General features: G+C 55.3%; 1 protein-coding gene across 1 annotated transcript in view; it reads right to left on the bottom strand.

Moving 5' to 3' along the window:
• Positions 1 to 355: 355 nt before the first annotated feature.
• The window catches only part of tlcd4b (TLC domain containing 4b), an 8,846-nt gene continuing 6,831 nt past the window's right edge, over positions 356 to 2,370 (bottom strand). Inside the window, 8 exon segments of the mRNA XM_062454301.1 lie at positions 356 to 513; positions 516 to 546; positions 548 to 595; positions 597 to 645; positions 647 to 728; positions 1,253 to 1,313; positions 1,468 to 1,559; positions 1,744 to 1,802. Coding sequence (XP_062310285.1) covers positions 377 to 513; positions 516 to 546; positions 548 to 595; positions 597 to 645; positions 647 to 728; positions 1,253 to 1,313; positions 1,468 to 1,559; positions 1,744 to 1,802 — 559 coding nt within the window. The 3' untranslated portion in view covers positions 356 to 376.

The raw sequence follows: 2,370 nt of genomic DNA, 5'->3' as shown, positions 1-2,370 counted from the left end.
CCACGCCGGCAGTGTCACTGGTCAGTCCGTCTATACGGGTGAGAAACATTGAGATCCACCAAGCTGGTGTGTGTGTGCGCGCGTTTGTCTCCTCGTCCTGGGAGACGGGAAGCGGAGCCGTTCAACCCCACGCCCCTGCACGGGAGGCGAGGGGGGGAGGACAGGACGAGGTGTGTGTGTGTGTGTTTCTGTTTGTGCGGGTGTGGAGGCTGAGGGAGGGAGGTCGGCGGGGCTCCCCAGGCGGTGAGGAGCAGGGCGGTGGGGTGATACTCCAGCCTCTCTGTCTTAGCTCCACCCCCCCCAGGGTCTGAGGCCTTACCTCACTACCAACAACCCCATTTCTCCCCCCCCCTCTGCCCGTCCTCCCTGCAGTCCCTCAGTCTGTGTGGTTGTTGACTTTGTTCTGCTTGTCCGTTGGGGCGTCCTCCACCTTGGCCTTGCGCCCGGCGCCCTTCATCACCTTGTAGCAGCCGCGGGCGATCTTGTACATCCACACCGTGTTCAGGATGTCCACGCGATGCAGGACGTGATCCAGGACACCTGGGCGCGCCAGGCCCAGCCGCTCGAAACGCGGCGTGCCAAACGTGGCGAACACGACTCAGCCAGTAGGGAGGCATGACGACGATGCGCACCACGAGAAGACCACCGCCATGCGACGCCGTTGGCGCACACCAGCCGGTCGGAGCGCGGGTACTTGAGGGTTTCGAAGAACCACCTGGGAGAGGGGAGAGAAGAGGATGGAGGAGAGAAGAGGATGGAGGAAGAGGAAGAGAAGGATGGAGGAGAGGAGGGGAAGAGGAGGATGAGAGAGGAGGGGAAGAGGATGGAGGAGAGAAGAGGATGGAGGAGAGGAGGAGAAGAGGAGGATGGAGGACAGGAGGGGAAGAGGATGGAGGAGAGGAGGGGAAGAGGATGGAGGAGAGAAGGAGAAGAGGATGGAGAGAGGAGGGAGAGATGGAGGAGAGAGGGATGGAGGAGAGGAGGAGAAGAGGAGGATGGAGGAGAGGAGGGGAGAGATGGAATGGAGGAGAGAAGAGGATGGAGGAGAGGAGGAGGATGGAGGAGAGGTGAGAGAAGAGGACGGAGGAGAGGAGGAAGGATGAGAGGGGGAGAGAAGAGGATGATGAGAGGAAGAGTTTGCATTACCAGTTTGTATGAGGTCCGTTAAGTCAGAATCGCAAGAGCGCCTTAATAATAAAGTACGTGGAAAGGAAAAGTGAGCGAGCTGCAAGCTGGGGTACCTTGGTTCACAAAGGCGTCGATAGTTCTGAAATGAGGCGGAAGTTGGCAAAATATGGAAGCACGCCGCGAGTCTGAGGAGAAGATGACACAAAAAAAAAAAAAGGAAAAGCGTTAATGTTTTCGCACAAATATATAAACAAACAAAACGCTATACACATCTATAAACGTAAGCCTCAAAGCCGGAGGAAAAGCATCCTTCAGTTGTGGAAGGAGCCGCCTTCTCACCAGGACGTAGCCGTAAGCGTAGAGCGCCGCCAGGTGGTGACAGATGAAGAAGCCGTCCCCCATGGTGCTCAGTTCGGCCAGCAGCACCAGGTCTGCACAGCACACAGGGGACACGAGGCCATGAACACACCCTGCACACTGATGGAGCAATACAGCCAATCCAAATGAAAGGACAACCGACGACTGTTTCATATTCGATTCGAAGACAGATGGAAAACGATAACAGGGAGGCGGCTCACCGTAGAGACGCGCGCACACACACACACACACACATACCGTAGAGTAGATAACCGCAGGTTATAGCAACATTAAGCTTCACTAGACTGGGATCCCCCCTGTGGGACAGAAAAAACGGCACAAAACACAAACAAGATTATTACTTCAGGGAGGCTGACACGACGTAAACAAAGAACAAAACCTACTTACGGATTTCAAGGAATTTTAATGCAAGCCTCTGGGAGCGGTCCTACTTCTGAGAAGTGAACACGGTGTACTGTGTGCAACGCCGAGGCCCGTTCCGCCGCAGTACTGCTGCACACAGCACAGAGGCCCTACTGACTGGCAGCCTGTTGGCTTCGTGAGGCTGGATGTCTGCGTGACCCGCTACGGCCCGCGCGGATGTTGACAAAGCGACTGTGGGATGTTGACTGAAGGAGCACTCCTGCTGGGTGTGTGTGTGTGTGTGTGTCCAGAGTGGGCAGTGTCCATGCAAGCAGGCACCAATAACATAAATAAAAAAATCTTGACTATGTGTGTGTGTGTGTGTGTGTGTGAGTGGCTTCAACGGCTGCACCGTAGGTCGTAGTTGTAGCCCAAGGATATGGTTCCTTGAAAAGATTGTTTTACCGCCGCTGACTTCAGTATGTTGATCATAAGGTATTCAGCATCGGCATGCCGTCTGCT

This window comes from Osmerus eperlanus, chromosome 2, assembly GCF_963692335.1.
Source record: "Osmerus eperlanus chromosome 2, fOsmEpe2.1, whole genome shotgun sequence".
NCBI lineage: Eukaryota > Metazoa > Chordata > Actinopteri > Osmeriformes > Osmeridae > Osmerus > Osmerus eperlanus.
The sequence above is the reverse complement of the archived record's forward strand: the minus strand, read 5'-3'. Positions and strand labels throughout refer to the sequence as shown.